Raw genomic sequence first — 14,569 nt, 5'->3', positions numbered from 1 at the left:
ACGTCACTTATCCAACATTTTTCACTTACTATTTACTCCCTGGGAACCACCTTCCCCTGCTCCAGGTTCCGTTTCTACAAATGAAGAAGAAACAAGATTAAATATCTATTTATAATCTAATGTATATTTGCAATGCTCATACAAAAAAACACTACATAGTTCAGTTTTTAATTACTGCCATTATATAGTATATTTGATAATTTAAAATATTAAAACATAAATTAAAAAGCTTGGTGCATCAAATATTACATAGGACAAGAGGGGAAAAAAAGAAGACAATGTGACAGGCTGTCCCAATGACAAAAAGGAATACAAAGAGCAACCTTTATACAGGATCGGATACAAGGTGTTAAAGAGGACATCATTACAACATCTAAAGCCCAAGTATCTAAGCAGTGTACTCAAAATGAATTTGCAGAAGGTAGTTTTACACAGAAATAAATTTAGCAACTGACAAGGGGTCAATTCAATTTTCACTTCATTTAACGGGTACTAGGGTCCCGATGGCTCCGATAGAGAGCAATCAGACCTAGGGATTAGATCCTAAATGTCAGCTTCTTTAAATATGGCATCATAAATAAAGGATGTCCAGATGCTGTCATAGCAGCATAATTCCAAAATACAAGAAGTCAGTTGCACATAACATTAAGTACAATTCAATTTTGATGTATTGTTTTGAAGTTTCAAAACTCAGTATATTGATTTACATACCTGTGTGTGCTCGGACATGAGTCTGAAAGCAGTTATAGTATTTGTACTTCTTCCCACAGATTCCACAAACATAAGACCCTGGAAAAAAATAATATACTGAAATTAAGGTTTTTTTTTTTGTTTTTTTTTTTAATGTCTTTTCAATAACATCACAAAAATGTGAGTAAAGCAGCAGCCAGTTCACCATTACAAAGTAGTATTTGTAGTTATATTATAAAGGCAGCCTCAGAACTGCAAAATGTAATAAAATATTGCTGCATTGGGTTCTTAAAACCATACAAAAAAGTCGGGGCCTCTCTTGCAGATTTTTATTTGTACAGCAACTGTATTAAAAGTGAAATGTACAATGTAACTTTACTTGGGATAATGTTAAGTCATTGATCAATACAGAAGAAACATGTTTTAAATTATACACAAAAAATGCTTACATTTTTTAAGTTGTTTGCTTTAATTTATTATAATTATTCCATGTTTTTGTTCCTAGTTTATCATTAGAGAGTATCTGGGAACTGGCACCAATCCTGGCAGAAATGACAGAAGAGTAAGAAGACAGATGGGATGGCGTTTAACTCAGGGCACACTTATGCACACAGCCACACATGATTATTTTAGGAGAATTTAAATTTGTTAGTGGACCTTGGGAAACAAAATGAAACTTTGCTACTATGAGCAACATATTCAAATTTCAAAGTGACAACGTCTGGGCTACAATTTCAGAAGGACTTTTTTTTTTTCCCCTTTTCATTTTAAAAGTAAAAATGCATAATCTAATACACAATTTTAAATGAACAAACATTAGTAAGCAATATATACTTATATTATATACATATATTTAGGCCAAAAAGCGGACGAGTATGGCCAAATATAAAAATGTTTTTGTTTGTTTTTTTATATCCGTAAAAAACACAAGAGGGCCAAAACACGGAGTTCATCAGGAGCAATCAATTCACAGAAAGGGCAGGAACTCACTAACATCAAAAGTGTCACTACAGTAAAACAAGAATGAGTCAATGATGTGCTTGTCAGTCCTGCAAACAAACAAAAAGCAACTGTTGATTTTCTTGAGACTAGGTTCATTAAGAAGGGTCTAGTTGCAGACGTCCAGGGTGTTTCTCGTGATTCAGTTGCTCTGCTGAACAGCCAATCAAATTTCTTGTTTATGTCACATGATTTACAAACATGAGTAAAATATCCTACAGCCTAATAGCATTATGTATGTTTTATGATAAGGAAGTGTCACCTTGAAATGGGCATGCTATAAAATGAGTGTATGATGCAACATCACTGATGTAAAATGGAAAGACTGCTAAATGTCATTGGATGCATGCAATTTGATTGGTTCGTCAAAAGAGCAGAGAGCTCTTGAGGGTCGGCAGCTACATCACTGAGGTGACCAGCACAGAGCAAGCTGGTTAAAATAATGTAACAGTGGAACCACACTGATGGAGATGGATCTAGAAAAGTTCTTTGAAGTGTGAAGGACACAATCTTCACAGCAGAACATACAGTATGTATTGTGCACCAGTGCCTGTGTCGAAGCTTTCTCTATTTAGGATAATTTTGTAAATCTGCATTTATTATAGGGAAACATCTCAGGCCATGAACTGATAACTTATTCAGGCAAGACTTCATACTTGGCATTCACTATACCTTTTTCCATTGAAAGCTTGCCATTATCATTTTTCCTGTCCTGCAGGGCACTATTCAGCTCATGTATGATTTCATGCCATGATACAAGCATGGGAAAGGTGCTTTATCAATAAAATGTATTATTACTATATAACAAAAAAAGGACAAAACACTGACTGACTAACCAATACAGTGTCATAATGGGCTTGAATGCCATACCATACGCATCTCAGGAAGGAATAACAGTCAAATGCAACATACATTCACTCACACTGGGTAGTGTCAATCACCCTAGCATGGAAAAAATTGTGCATTTAGAGAAAAAAGGAAAGAGATATGGTGAGAAAAAGCCAGGATTTGAACCAAAACCTTAGAATATGGATTCACTTTAAACTAAAAATTCAGTGTTAGCAGGACATTAGTTTTTAAGGGGATGGGAACTAGGCCATGTAACTGTATGAGATGCTGCACACTTAAGTGTATTCAAATTAACATTCTATAGAAACTGAACTAGATGTTAGACTAGGATCTTCCGCAAAATGTTTAACATAATATTAGCAGCTCTTAACAGTGAGTTTTCAAACATCATGAGCTACAAAAACTTACAATATCAAGCTTGTGTGAACACAAAACAGTAATACAATATCAAAAAGGGAAAAAATGTATTACAGCAAACTATGTTCCCAAATTATACAATAACAAATTAAAATGTGTCACATCAATATGCCAAAATGACTGTGTCATAGAAATCCCTTATCATCTGACTGTCTGCAACCAAAATGCCACAAACATCTCTTTGGTCATAAACAGGTAGCTTTTTATTTAGCTATACCATATGTAAAGGGTAATGGAAAACTGGGCTGCCTGGATCAATATTGAACGTTGTAGCTATGAAAATATATCACCACCATCATAAATTCTCAGTTTACAGTATATACATTTGCAAAGCAAGTTTCTCATGATAAAACATTTATAATATTAGCAATTAACCCTATATATACACACTTGAAAAGTATAACATTTGAGAGAATATGACCACCTGCAAGAGATATGGCGAGAAACAACTATGCCATGAGGAGTTAGTTATGCATATGTTAACTGGAGAGGATGATACATTGCACAACTAAATCTTAGTAGTTGGAAACCATAAAACAAGACAAAACGAAGGTCGTCTACCATTTATTCTAACACGCTGCGTTAATATAACATATAAGTTCCTAGTAATATGGCAGCATTACCATATTCATTTAAAATGTCAGCTTTTAATTAAAAGCAGCATTCATCACGTACATTTATTACCAATTGAAATCTGAATTTTAAAATTAGAAATGATACAACAGTAATTAAAATATGTATTATGAATACACATAAAATATACACATCAATCGATTGTTACGTTTATGGATTTTTCAAGATTTATTTATGCTGTTTGTTTATTTGGTACAATAAATTGTAACACCTCAAAAAGCACAAAACTCTCTGCAGACAGCAATGCTCTTTAAAACAATAAATAAAAACAAATTAATTAATTAAATTTAATTAATTAATTAAAGAAACAAACAAAAAAAAAAATTGGGAGTGGTCTCCCATAGACTTTCTCGTATACTCAGATATAGGGATAGCTAAACCGCAAGAGAATGAGAATATTTTTATATTATGTACATTAAAGAACCATCAAAAATAGATCAAATCAAATTAGTAACATATTGAACAATTGATAGATAGATAGATAGATAGATAGATAGATAGATACTTTATTAATCCCAAGGGGAAATTCACATAATCCAGCAGCAGTATACTGATACAAAGAAACAATATTAAATTAAATAGTAAAAAATGAAAAAATGAAAAAATAAAAATAAAAAGAGCAGACAATAACTGAGTAATGTTAGCATTTACTCCCCCGGGTGAAATTGAAGAGTTGCATAGTGTGGGGGAGGAACGATCTCCTCAGTCTGTCAGTGGAGCAGGACAGTGACAAAAGTCTGTCACTGAAGCTACTCCTTTGCCTGGAGATGATCCTGTTCAGTGGATGCAGTGGATTCTTCATGATTGATAGGAGTTTGCTTAATGCCCGTCGCTCTGCCACAGATGTTAAACTGTCCAACTTAACTCCTACAATAGAGCCTGCCTTCTTAACAAGTTTGTCCAGGCTTGAGGCGTCTTTCATCTTTATACTGCCACCCCAGCACACCACCGCGTAGAAGAGGGCACTCACCACAACCGTCTGGTAGAACATCTGCAGCATCTTACTGCAGATGTTGAAGGATGCCATCCTTCTCAGAAAGTATAGGCTGCTCTGACCTTTCTTACATAGAGCATCAGTATTGGCAGTCCAGTCCAATTTGTCATCCAGCTGCACTCCCAGATATTTATAGGTCTGCACCCTCTGCACACAGTTACCACTGATGATCACAGGGTCCATGAGGGGCCTGGGCCTCCTAAAATCCACCACCAGCTCCTTGGTTTTGCTGGTGTTAAGATGTAAGTGATTTGAGTCGCACCATTTAACAAAGTCTTTGATTAGCTTCCTGTACTCCTCCTCCTGCCCACTCCTGATGCAGCCCACAATAGCAGTGTCATCAGCGAACATTTACACGTGGCAGGACTCTGAGTCTCATTGGAAGTCTGATGTATATAGATTGAACAGGACCGGAGAAAGTACAGTCCCCTGCGGCGCCCCTGTATTGCTGAACACAATGTCAGACTTGCAGTTCCCAAGAGGCACATATTGAGGTCTGTCTGTAAGATAGTCCACAATCCATGCCACCAGGTGTGAGTCTACTCCCATACCAGTCAGCTTGTCTCTAAGGAGCAGAGGTTGGATGGTGTTGAAGGCGCTAGAGAAGTCCAAAAACATAATTCTTACAGCACCACTGCCTCTGTCCAGGTGGAAGAGGGATCGGTGTAGCATATAGAGGATTTATAAAATATTATAAAAGTAAAGTTGAATAAATTGGACTCTGCACCTGAATGAATAAAGTACTAATTCCGGTTAATGGAGATAGCACACAAGTTGATAGAAATCTACATTTGTACCTAATACATATATGAAAAATTTGGTTTACCAAAGTGAAAGCATACTCAAGTTATTGTGTTTACATACATACATTCACACACAGACATAATTAAAAAATTATGTATTTTGAGACTACGGGAGGTCTAAAACATCAAGATTCATCAAAATCTCGACATTAAATCTTTCAACGATTACAAAACTTTCCCTATATTTGTACGTGAGAAAGTAAAATGTGAGTTTGACACAGAAACAGCAAACACCAATATAAAAGACCACAGAGGGAAGATAAGGCATAATGGAGAATATTCCCCCAGTATTTATTTTATCCTTAACACAACATCCATCACTTCAACATAATTTTAAGTACTTGCTTCTCCCTAAACGATCTCAGTATGTACCTGTGGTCATGTACTGAATCTTCTTCTAATAAAAGTAACCACTATTTTGGTAATTCTAACGCACAAATAGATTACTAAAAACAAAGTTATTTTTAATGAAATAGTAAGAACATTAAAGTTTGGACTTGGCATTACGAAAGACTGACAGGTATTTTATGAAAGATAACATGCTTCGAGTGTTTTGTGGAAAAATAAGTGTAATAGTGATACCTGCCAGTTGCTGTTCATTTGGTGCTTACAAAAACAGGCAGCTAAGAGACGAGGAAAGATACATGCTGAACATCAAATAGATAACACAAGTGTGATAAATTTACTGTTGCTTCTCAAAAGACATACAGTCGCTTTGTTTGGTACAATAACACTGCACAACACAGTTTTTGCTTCTTGAACATTGTTGGGTGTTTCTTATAGATGTCTGAGTGCTGATAATGATTATTACATCAAAATGTACCCATCACATACCGTTTCAGAGAAATCTTCAGTTTTGTCATGACTTTTTCTTATATTTGTATCCAAACATTTTTGCTCCCATAAGTGACTTATCAACAACGGTTTGTGCAGCCTGGGCATATCCAGACATGGATTCAGGCCAGGTTGGCAGCTGTTCTGTGGACGTTGACATCCTGGGCAGGTCTGAACGAACTTGACACTGTCTCATCATGCTATAAAAGTGGCTTGCATACACCGATCCTGCTCATTTGGTTTATACAGATAGTGAGTGTGTATGTATAGTATCACTATAGTAAAGTATTGTATCTGTAACAATATAACAGTAAGTAAGCTTGACGCTATAGATGTTTTGGTGTCGGGCGATATGTCTCATCAATGTCGTAACAGCAGCGATACATTCCGCTATATCTGTGGCAAATATACACTTGCACCTCAGAAATGTTGGATGACTGCTCTTGTAAAGAAAGCTTATCATCTGTATTTCGGCTGCAAAATTGGTGATTAAGACAAGGAATGGTAGCCTCATATTTGCTCTGAGACATGTGCTGTCAGCCTGAGAGCCTGGCTCAGAGGCACTCGAAAGACGATGCCGTTTGCTGTTCTAATCATATGGCGAGAACAGAAAGACCATGTGATGGACTGTTACTTCTGTTTGACTAATGTATCTGGTTTCTCTGCCAAAAACAAAAAGTCAATTGAATATCCTAATTTGCCTTCAGCAATGAGACCCGTGCCACAGGACGACAGTCTTCCAATTCTGAAACCACCAGATGATTGGACCATAGACAAACCAGGTGAAGAAACTGCAATACAGGGTTACTAACAGTGACATTGACCCGGATTTTGAACCATGCTCATCAGGTGATCCACATCTGATAACACAGTCCAAATTGAATGATTTGGTCAGAGATTTGGGTCTGTCAAAAGCAAAAGCCGAGCTGCTGGGTTTAAGACTGCAGGAATGGTGTTTGCTGTCACTAGGTACCAAAATTTCTATGTTTTGAGGCCGACATCATGATATAACCAAATTTTTTGCACAAGTTTTCATGTTAAGCCTGAAAGCTGTTCTGCTATACAATGGAAATGTTTATCCTTTAGTACCTGTTGGCTACGCAGCACACATGAAAGAAACATATGAGAATATGGAACTGTTGCTGAAGCACGTCCAGTATAGCAGGTACAACTGGAATATCTGTGGAGATCTTAAAATCGTTGCTCTGTTACTAGGACTGCAGCTCGGCTATACAAAGTACTGTTGTTTCGTCTGTGAATTGGACAGCTGTGACAAAGAGTTACACTATTCTCAATAGAACTGGCACTCTGTAAAATGTTAGTTCCAGGACAGAAAAATGTGGCACATTAATCGACATTAATTGTCGACCTGGCAAAGATGTTTTGCCTCCTCTTCACATAAAACTGGGACTCATGAAGAATTTCGAGAACGCACTGAACAAGGAAGGCTAAGGTTTTTGTTATTTAAGACAGATGTTCCCAAGAATAACTAACGCCAAGATCAAAGAGGGCATTTTGTTGGCCCCCAGATCAGTCATGTTATGAGTGACAAGCAGTTTGAAGATCTGTTAGTTGGGCCGGAAAAAAATGCCTGGAAAGCCTTCAAAGACATCGTTGACAATTTTCTGGGCAATTACAGAGCCCCAAACTGCATTCAGCTGGTAGACAAACTACTCAAAGCATACAAGACAATGACCATTTCCTCCACTCACACTTTTGACTTCTTCCCCACAAATATCAGTGTTGTCAGTGACGAACACGGTGAAAGGTTTCACCAGGACATTGCTACGATGGAGAAACGATACCAGGGCAACTGGAATCCGTCAATGCTTGCTGACTACTGTTGGACACTGCAACGTGATACACCAGACATTGAATACAAAAAAAAAAATCAGGAGCAAAACACTTTTAATTCTGTTGAATTTAATAGCTTATGCGAAACATAAACGTGACTGAATACATTATTGTCAGTAAACATATAAATGTCTATTTCTCAAGTGTTCATACGTGATTCAGTAAAACCAAAACCAAAACTATATTTGTGCATACCCAGTAGGTACCTGTCACAATCAGCAAAAACTTTTCAGGAAGCAAGACGTTTCAAAAAAATTGTTGTGCAGTGTAACTACACAGTTCACTAAATTAACCTATTTTATCTGTTAAACTGAAAACAAGTTCAACTCAATTTTGTTAACCATTACAGAATTTTTGATATTTGGATAAAACATAAACACAACACCTACAAAATATAATGCCATTAAACAAAAGAATTGTCAAACTGTGGAGTCCCAAGTGTTTGTGTATGACATCTCAAATGTTACACAACAACTATGTGTAGGATGATTTAACAATCAGCATGAATTTCAGCCTCTGCCTAATCAATCAAAAACATCAAAATAGATCTGGAGACTATTGCAAATTTTAATACTTTCTTTTGAAAATACTAGAAATGGCAAAAACAGGGGTTATAAAAATAATAAATTGTGCTGAAATTCTTCAATTTCTTTTTGTTACAGTATGTTCTATATTAAAGATTATACTGCATATATAAAAAATTTCCGAACAAAACCTCAACTTAAAATACAAAGATTTTGGGTTGACTCTTTTTATATATATCCTGGAATATTGATCTGGTCAGTTAAGTAGCAGAGGGGGTTGTAAATCAGTTTCAGCTGCTTTGATGTTAATGAAATTGAGACAACCCCCAAAACATGAATGGTTTACATGGTGGAGGCCAATACCATTTTTCTCTCCTCATCTTTTCGGACTGTTTTTTCAGTAGTTTTGCATATGGCTATGGTCAGTGTCACTACTGGTAGCATGAGGGGATACATGGACCCTAGAGAAGTTGCACAATATGTTCCATTGCCAGAAGGTTTGCTTCCAGCACAGTCTCATGGGCATGGAGGAGATTACAAGAGACAGGCAGTTACTCTAGGAGAGCTGGACAGGGCTATAGAAGATCCTTAATCCATCAGCAGGACTGGTATCTGCTCCTTTGGGCAAGGAGTAACAGGATGAGCACTGCCAGAGTCCTACAAAATGACCTCCAGCAGGCCACTGGTGTGAATGTCTCTAACCAAACAATTAGAAACAGACTTCATGATGGTGGCCTGAGGGCCCGATGTCCTCTAGTGGGCCCTGTGCTCACTGTCCGGCACCGTGGAGCTAGATTAGCATCTGCCATAGAAAACCAGAATTGGTAGGTTCATCACTGGTGCCCTGTGCTTTTCACAGATATGGGTCTGGAGAAGCTGTGAAGAATGTTATGCTGCCTGTAATATCGCTCAGCATGACTGGTTTGGTGATGGCTCAATGATGGTCGGAGGAGGCATACCCATGGAGGGGCACGCAGACCTCTACAGGCTTGACTGCCATTAGGTATCAGGACGAAATCCTTGGACCAATTGTCACACCCTGTGCTGGTGCAGTGTTTCCTGGGTTCCTCCTAGTACATGACAATGCCCGGCCTCATGCGGCAAGAGTATGCAGGCAGTTCCTGGGGGATGAAGGAATTGATAACATTGACTGGCCTCCACACTCACATGACCTAAATCCAACAGAACACCTCTGGGACATTATGTTTCAGTGCATATGATGCCGCCAGGTTATACCTCAGACTGTCCAGGAGCTCAGTGATCCCCTAGGACACCATCCGCCACATCATTAGGAGTATGCCCATACATTGTCAGGCATGCATACAAGCACGTGAGGGCCATACAAACTACCAAGTATGATTTTGAGTTGCTGCAATGAAATTTCAGACAAATGGACTAGCCTGACGCATCATTTTTTTCACTTTGATTTTCGGGGTGTCTTTGAATTCAGCCTTCTGTAGGTTGATCATTTTCATTTCCATCAAACGATGTGGCATCCTTTCATTCTTAACATATTACCCATTCCATATCAGCATAGATATCCAGCAGGATTTTTTCCCCATTGAGATCTGATGCGTTTTCAAAGTGCTCTTTTAATTTTTTTGAGCAGTTTATATAAATACACACACACACACACACACACAAACACTGTATATATACACAAATACACACAGCATAATGCTGGGATCTGTAGTTGCTGAACAAAGCTTTCAACACCTGACTCCAGATTGTAATGCAAATCATGAGCATACCCTCAATGTCATATTGCATATGGTGAATGAACATTAAAAGTTTGCATTGGAACTGGGATTCCTTCGGACTCCGCTTAAAAGTTGTGGGTATGGGACCATTTTAAGTTTATGTGAGTAAGAACTGATAATCGCTACTGATAAATGTGGGATGGTAAATTGCCTTTAACATGCAATAAAATTCCAGTAAAAATTTTATTGCTTTAAACAGAAACCATTACACTGTAACCAAGTGTGGTTTATGTATTGAAAAACTTGATAATAACACCATTATTTTTATGCCCACCCTTATCCCAGAACCAAATTCAAAACATGTGAAAATGGAACAGAAAGATGTGCTTAGAGCAATCAGTACTAACCAGTACTGCACAGCAAAACAAGACAATGAAGTTAGATATTTGAAGCAATCTTTCTATGGTTTTAGATTCAGAAGAAAACAAGTTGTGTTTAGTGTTTCCTAGCCAAACTAAATTGTGTAAATGTGTCCCCTGCCAGCATTAAGCAACAGACTAGGGGGAGATAACAGTCAATGGACCTGTGTGTGAAAACATTCATCCATATATTTTTCTAACAGTGCAAGGCTTTGTGCATCTTGCTCAGTATTTCATTGACCTGACTGCAAAATATAGGAGGGTTAGATATCCACTTAATATAACATAATAATGCTTATAACTACATTGCATACCAAGGAGCTTTCAGATCTACTGCACCCAGACTTTGCTAGATTAATTACATCTGACTCAATTCATTCTTAAAATAAAAAAAAAAACACATTTTTTCTGGAATGCATTTAACTTACCCTGACATTCTGACCCTTCTTTAAGTTTACCCTATTTGTCAAGATGAGATGCTCAATAAACAATAAATTAGGCTATTGTTCAGGGTTTTCTTGTAGTATTTTGTATTTTTAGTCTGGTTTATTGCCTGTTTTTCAAACTCACAGCTTTGTGTTTCATCTGTTTATCATAATTTAGTGTTGTATGTGGATAATATTTGCATGCAAAGATTTATGTTCCCTGTTGTTCATTCTGAATTTCTGTGAATTGATTTGCAAATAGGAAAGGCTCTATATAAAAATTGTATAATTATTAATTATACACAGGCACACTATTTTTTTCCCTATTTAATTCCCAGCAGCTCCATAACATACATGTTACCAATGGACACTGTGATGTGTTTTTAGGGCATGTACCTGTACATAATGAGAATGGCCTTACTCCATGAGACAGTTTCCATATCAAGTAAACAAAACCAGTTGTTTTTGGAATGCCAATTAATTTTACTGAATCAGCCCGCAATCTAGGCGTTATCTTTGACTCTAGCATGTCATTTAAAGCATATTACAAAGTCGTCCAAAACATGTTTTTTCCATCTTAAAAATGTTAGGAAATTAAGGCGCTTTCTAAATAAACAGGATTGTGAGAAATTAATTCATGCATTTATCTCTAGTAGGATTGACTACTGCAATGCGGTGTTCACTGGCTGTTCAAACTGTTCTCTATACAGCCTCCAGTTAATCCAAAATGCCGCTGCAAGAATTATTACAAGAACAAGAAAATATGAACACATAACCCCAGTTCTTAAATCTTTACACTGGCTCCCAGTTAAGTTTAGGGCAGATTTCAAAATCCTCCTTTTAACATATAAAGCATTAAATGGCCAAGGTCCGGCTTACTTGTCTGAACTTATCATGACTTACAAACCTGAGTGCACATTAAGATCTCAAGATGCCGGTCTGCTTAGGATTCCAAGGATTAATAAAATAACAGTGGGAGGTCGAGCTTTTAGTTACAGGGCCCCTAAACTGTGGAATGGTCTTCCTGCTTCCATAAGAGATGCCCCTTCAGTCTCAGCCTTTAAATCTCGGCTGAAGACTCACTACTTCAGTTTAGCATATCCTGACTAGAGCTGCTGATTAACTGTACATACTGCATCTCTGTTGTTAGTCATTAGCACTATAACATATGTAACATGATAATTATATTTGAATACTAACCCTCACCTATTCTGTTTCTTTTCTCGGTACCCAAATGTGGCAATTGGTGCCACGGCCCACTTGCCAAGTTGTTTGCCTACCTATGGTAAAGTCATCCCTGATGGAGGATCACAGGAATCATGGGAAAGAGGGTCCTTTCATCAGAGCAACGTTTCAGCCGTGGCATGGCCAAATGGGGAGGCAGCTAGATGGATGAGGTCTCCAGGACTCTAAAAATATCCAAACCTAATTATGTCATACCATCTACTGTTAAACCGTACTTCTAAAATTTTTATTATTATGCTGTATTAAGGAATTGTTCTGTTCTGTGTATTGTATTGTATTGACCCCCTACTTTTGACACCCACTGCACGCCCAACCTACCTGGAAAGGGGTCTCTCTTTGAACTGCCTTTCCCGAGGTTTCTTCCATTTTTCCCTACAAGGTTTTTGGGAGTTTTTCCTTGTCTTCTCAGAGAGTCAAGGCTGGGGGGCTGTCAAAAGGCAGGGCCTGTTAAAGCCCATTGCGGCACTTCCTGTGTGATTTTGGGCTATACAAAAATAAACTGTGTTGTAAACAAAAGTGAAATTTGGAACCTGAAGCCATACAAACACTTTCAGTAAACAAAAATCTATGTTCATAAATTGCTGTGCAGCGGATCTGAGGGAACGGAGGAAGAAGAAAAAAATAAATAAATAAAGGTGCACAGCTTTAATGTTTGTGTAGCATACAGACACCCTGGAGCTATACTGGCATTCTCTTCTCTCATAACTTCATATGAATGTCTAATTTTGTGCTTAAATCACATGATATTCCCTATAAAAAGTTTAAATCCGATTACATATGCATTTGGCACACTGGTTTGGGCTTTTACTGATGGGTGTCCAACAAATTTATTTGGCCATAATTTCTACTTGGAAAATTCATGCCTTTTCCCAAATTAGAAAATAAATTGCTGTTAAGTGACCCACCTTACTTTGGAGCTTGTTTATTGGAATGTTATGAATGTCCACATTATTTGGAGGTTTTTTTATGCTTTAGTTTTTTTTTTTGTTTTTTTTTTTACAAACAATTTTCAGCTCTTTTTTTCTCTTATTTTAGTTGTGAAAAATAATCAGCCTTATAATTTTAACTAAAATCTTTAAAGAAAAAATATGTACACAAAAAGTAGGCAACTACAAAAATAAAGTACATAAATTACATGTATATATACTGTACATACATATATGCATATACATAGGTTGCATGCTATGTATACTTCTATGTATTACGGTGTATCTTTGTTCTAAAGAGACATACAATTAAGAATTTTATTGTGCAATATACACATGACAAACTTGACTTCACTTGTAGGTCTCAGATTTAGTTTGATCATAAGACATGGATACTACTAATATTTTCTATAAATACATTTCTATTACACACTAGCGAAATAGTGTGTTAAAGAAGTTATGAAAAAGAAAAGGAAACATTTTAAAAATAACGTAACATGATTGTCAATGTAATTGTTTTGTCACTGTTATGAGTGTTGCCGTCATATATATATACACACATACACACACACATACATACACATATATACTGCTCAAAAGAATTAAAGGAACACTTTTTAATCAGAGTATAGCATAAAGTCAATAAAACTTATGGGATATTAATCTGGTCAGTTAAGTAGCAGAGGGGGTTGTTAATCAGTTTCAGCTGCTGTGGTGTTAATGAAATTAACAACAGATGCACTAGAGGGGCAACAATGAGATGACCCCAAAACAGGAATGGTTTAACAGGTAGAGGCCACTGACATTTTTCCCTCCTCATCTTTTCGGACTGTTTCTTCACTAGTTTTGCATTTGGCCATATTCGGTGTCACTACTGGTAGCATGAGGCGATACCTGGACCCTACAGAGGTTGCACAGGTAGTCCAACTTCTCCAGGATGGCACATCAATACGTGTCATTGCCAGAAGGTTTGCTGTGTCTCCATGCACAGTCTCAAGGGCATGGAGGAGATTCTAGGAGACAAGCAGTTACTCTAGGAGAGCTGGAGAGGGCCATAGAAGGTCCATAACCCATCAGCAGGACCAGTATCTGCTCCTTTGGGCAAGGAGGAGCAGGATGAGCACTGCCAGAGCCCTACAAAATTACCTCCAGCAGGCCACTGGTGTGAATGTCTCTGACCAAACAACCAGAAAGACTTCAAGAGGGTGACCCAAGGGCCCCATGTCCTCTAATGGGCCCTGAGCTCACTGCCCAGCA

The 14,569-nt window shown here is 37.4% G+C and overlaps 1 protein-coding gene across 4 annotated transcripts in view; it reads right to left on the bottom strand.

The window, feature by feature from the left end:
- Positions 1–14,569, bottom strand: part of znf618 (zinc finger protein 618) — a 154,042-nt gene that overhangs the window by 48,994 nt on the left and 90,479 nt on the right. For all 4 annotated transcript variants that reach the window (XM_039762734.1, XM_039762733.1, XM_039762735.1 and 1 more), the window contains 2 exons: positions 712–789; positions 30–74 (listed from right to left, as the gene is read on the bottom strand). In XM_039762734.1, coding sequence (XP_039618668.1) covers positions 30–74; positions 712–789 — 123 coding nt within the window. The remainder of the gene's footprint in view (positions 1–29; positions 75–711; positions 790–14,569) is intronic.

This window comes from Polypterus senegalus, chromosome 9, assembly GCF_016835505.1.
Source record: "Polypterus senegalus isolate Bchr_013 chromosome 9, ASM1683550v1, whole genome shotgun sequence".
NCBI lineage: Eukaryota > Metazoa > Chordata > Cladistia > Polypteriformes > Polypteridae > Polypterus > Polypterus senegalus.
The sequence above is the reverse complement of the archived record's forward strand: the minus strand, read 5'-3'. Positions and strand labels throughout refer to the sequence as shown.